Source organism: Capricornis sumatraensis, chromosome X, assembly GCF_032405125.1.
Source record: "Capricornis sumatraensis isolate serow.1 chromosome X, serow.2, whole genome shotgun sequence".
Lineage (NCBI taxonomy): Eukaryota > Metazoa > Chordata > Mammalia > Artiodactyla > Bovidae > Capricornis > Capricornis sumatraensis.
The window spans coordinates 104886399-104890067 of record NC_091092.1 but is presented as its reverse complement, the minus strand read 5'-3'; the positions used below and the strand labels follow the sequence as shown (position 1 = coordinate 104890067).

At 54.8% G+C, this 3669-nt stretch overlaps 1 protein-coding gene across 2 annotated transcripts; it reads left to right on the top strand.

Moving 5' to 3' along the window:
• The first annotated feature begins 463 nt into the window (after positions 1-463).
• Positions 464-1973, top strand: MID1IP1 (MID1 interacting protein 1). Of its 2 annotated transcripts, none has more exons than XM_068962797.1 (2): positions 464-674; positions 951-1973. In XM_068962797.1, the coding sequence occupies exon 2, from the start codon at positions 1213-1215 to the stop codon at positions 1759-1761; it is 549 nt and encodes a 182-aa protein (XP_068818898.1). In that variant the 5' UTR covers positions 464-674; positions 951-1212; the 3' UTR covers positions 1762-1973. The 2 variants fall into 2 exon arrangements, with proteins under 2 accessions (XP_068818898.1, XP_068818899.1); XM_068962798.1 differs by having other exon boundaries at positions 948-1973.
• Positions 1974-3669: the final 1696 nt, after the last annotated feature.

Sequence of the window (3669 nt, the reverse complement as noted above, 5' to 3'; positions counted from 1 at the left end):
GCTACTGCGGGTCCCTTTTCCCCGACGTCTATTAATAAACCAGATTGGTAGTTTCCGGGCCACTGCCAGCATAGATGCGGGGTTGGGGGGAGTTGCTCACTTTACGACCAGGGCACCAGCAATTCGGTCTTCCCACCCCCGGAACATGAGCAAGGCCCACCCATCCCCCGCATTCCAGCCCGCCCACTGGCCGGAGGGGACGCCGGCGCCTCCTTTACCCACAGAGCGCCTGACCTTCCCCCTAAACTGGCCTGCTCTGCACTCGGCGCTGGCGGGTGCGGCTGGCTGCTCCATCTCTCCTCTGCCCTGCCCTGCCACGGCGCCCTCCCTCCGCCCGGGTATCAGGCGAGAGGCGGGGCTGGCCCAGCACGCCCCGCCCCCGCTGTAGAAAGGGCCCAGAGAGTGTTACTCCCGGTCATCCTCAGCTTGGGCCTTTTATCTCGGCGCTGCCGAGGAGGCGGGAGGAGGAGACACAGGGGGTGGCCCTGAGCGTCGGCGACACCTTTCCGGGGCTCTATAAATTGAGCACCTGGGATGGGTAGGGGGCCCACGCCACCACCACCGCCCGCAGACACAGTTCGGCCACTGACCGCCGCAGCAGCCGCAGGCAGCAGCAGCCGGGAGCGGGAACACTGAGCTACCCAGCAGCAGGGGATCTCGAGGCGCCGGAGGAAGTGCGTGCCCCCTTCCCATTTCTGCCGGGTCTTCGGGGGTGCTTGGACTCCGGCTTTGCGGAGGGAGACGGGAGTGGGGAGTCCACCTTCTTTCTCTCAGAGGCACTGGGTGCGCTAGGAGGTGGGACCGCCTGATTGCTGGGAGCCACCCGGGCGCAGTCCCAGAGAAGCAGTAACCCGGGGGATGGGGGGGAGGGGAGGGGCGGTGCGCGCAAGCTAGGGTACCGGGCACCCTAGCTGGATGAATAATCTCTTTCGTCCCCGTCTTCCAAGCAGGCAAAGGGCTCGACCCAGGGACCACGAGCTGATATCGCGAGCTTCCGGACGCCAAAGCCAGAAGTCGCGCATCCCGCAGGGCCGGGCTGCGATCAACACGAGAGTTGGAGAGGGCGGAGGAGGAGCCGGGAATCCCGCCGCACCGGCAGTAGCCAGGCTCCCGGCGCGGGCCTCACAGAGCGCGTGAAGGCGGGCAGCCCCTCGCCCTAGCCGGCCATCCCGTGCCCCTGCGTCCCTGTGCTTCGGCGCCCACGCGGCCACCATGATGCAAATTTGCGACACCTACAACCAGAAGCACTCGCTCTTTAACGCCATGAATCGCTTCATCGGCGCCGTGAACAACATGGACCAGACGGTGATGGTGCCCAGTCTGCTGCGTGACGTGCCACTGGCCGAGCCCGAGCTGGACAACGATGTCGGCGTGGAGGTAGGCGGCAGTGGTGGCTGCATGGAGGAGCGCACGCCCCCGGCCCCCAGCCCGGGCAGCGCCAATGGCAGCTTTTTCGCGCCCTCCCGGGACATGTACAGCCACTACGTGCTGCTGAAGTCCATCCGCAACGACATCGAGTGGGGGGTCCTGCACCAGCCGCCGGCGGCAGGGAGCGAGGAGGGGAGCGCCTGGAAGTCCAAGGACATCCTGGTGGACCTGAGCAACCTGGAGGGCGCGGACGCCGGCGAGGAGGACCTGGAACAGCAGTTCCACTACCACCTGCGAGGGCTGCACACTGTGCTCTCCAAACTCACGCGCAAAGCCAACATCCTCACTAACAGATACAAGCAGGAGATCGGCTTCAGCAATTGGGGGCACTGAGGCGGGTCGCCCGCGGCTGTCCCGCACCCTTCCTGGCCCCATCTCTCACCCTCTCTCTTTCCTTAAAGCTATTTTCTTTCTGGCTGTAGGGCGCGATGGGCGGACTGCAAAGTTGGGGGGCTGCGTACATGCTGGGGGCGCAGCAGGGTAGCATGGAGGAAGGGGCTTCTTTGGCGAAAGCAGAGAGGAAAGTGGTGGCCAAAGAGGTGGGATAGTGCTCAAGGACTTCCTTCTCTTCCCCGGCGGGGTCGGGTGGAGGTGGGGGAATGAGGGGGCTGTGTTCTACTTTGGTGGGAATGGGCCTGAGTTGACGCCCTGCATTCAGTCTGTGCCTTTCCTGGAGTTTCTTTTCTTTCCGGAGGAGAAGGGCCGAGAATAGGCCATTCCGGGGCGCGGCGCTGGGTTGCCACCCTTGGGAGCGCTGCCCGGAGCTGGGCGCTGGGGAAGGCTGGGCGGGTGCACAGCCTTCCGCCGCCCTGCCTTTGGGCTGGCGGAGGCCGCAGTGTTGCTAAGGTTGCATCAGTTTTCCTGTTTGCACTATTTCTTTTTGTAACAGTGGCCCCGTCCTAAGTATTTCGAATGTCCTCTTTGCTCTGAAACTTCGGCGATTCCATTGTGATAAGCGCACAAACAGCACTGTGTCGGTAACTGGTACTAGTTTATTAATGATTTTCTGTTACACAGTATAGTTAGTTGTCCTGTGGCACCTCTATCCCATCCCTTTCACGTCACCCCCACCCCAGTATGTGTAAGCTGGCACGGTGCCAGCTTGTACGAAGCTTGCCACTTGGTGAAAATAATAACATTATTATGAGAAAGTGGACTTACCCGAGACGGAACCAACTGACATTCTATCCATGTTGTACGTAGAATGATGAAGGGTTCCACTGTTGTTATATGTCTTAAATTTATTTAAAACTTTTTTAATCCAGATGTAGACTATATTCTAAAAAATAAAAAAAGCAAATGTGTTAACAAAACTTGACAAAAGTTTGTTGCTTTCTGATCTGCCAATGAATGGCTTAGTCATTAAATAAAAATAAACTTTTTTTTTTTTAGCAAAAGCTAATTTTCTTTTTCTCTGGTATTTCGAAGTGGTAGATAATCACCTTTGTAAGTATTCAGATTTGTTTGGGAAGAAGCTACCAACAAGATTTACTTCCAAGCTTTTTCTTTCTAATTCAATACCAAGGTAAGTCTCAACAAAAAGTTCATAAATACTGAGTATTTATGGGAAGTTACATATATTAGAGTTTTCAACCAACTTGACTAGCTTATCAGAGTGCTTAGTTAACATTTTGAATTTTTCAAGAGGCTCAAGCACACATGGATTTTGAGGCCTAGAAACCTATCTTAAAGGCAGAAATTTCACTTGGCTACTGAGAGGTAAAAATTGGAAGAAAAACACTAGCTAATACTAGAGCACTTACCTTGCAGGTCTTGTATTTACAAGTCTTCTATGTTAATCGTAGGAGAGACTTAAATGTGTTATAACACTCTGCTGTGGCCTCTTGGACTATTCCCAGTGAAGTGCTAAGCTTTGTGAAGCAGTGTCCAGCAATGCTTCCAGTTTTCCAGGGAGACAGTCTGCAGCTGTGGACAGCAGATCTGAGCAAGACTGCAGCAGGGCCCTTCCGAACACTTCCTTAGATGCCATTGTGCTGCTCTTCTGAGATGGTGGAATAGGCGAAACACAATGCTCTGTGTTTTATATTTCACGATTTGTTTAGGTGGACATAAGTATTTAGATCAACTTCAGTTTGGGATCTTGGGAGTCATGAGACATTCTCTAAGCTCACAGAGCTTGAGTTTAAAATACATGTAACTTTGAAGTTTTTTTTTTTTTTTAAAAAAAGCAAGTTTTTTTGTGCTGTGGGTAGCTCAAGACTATTATCAGTTTTCACCAGC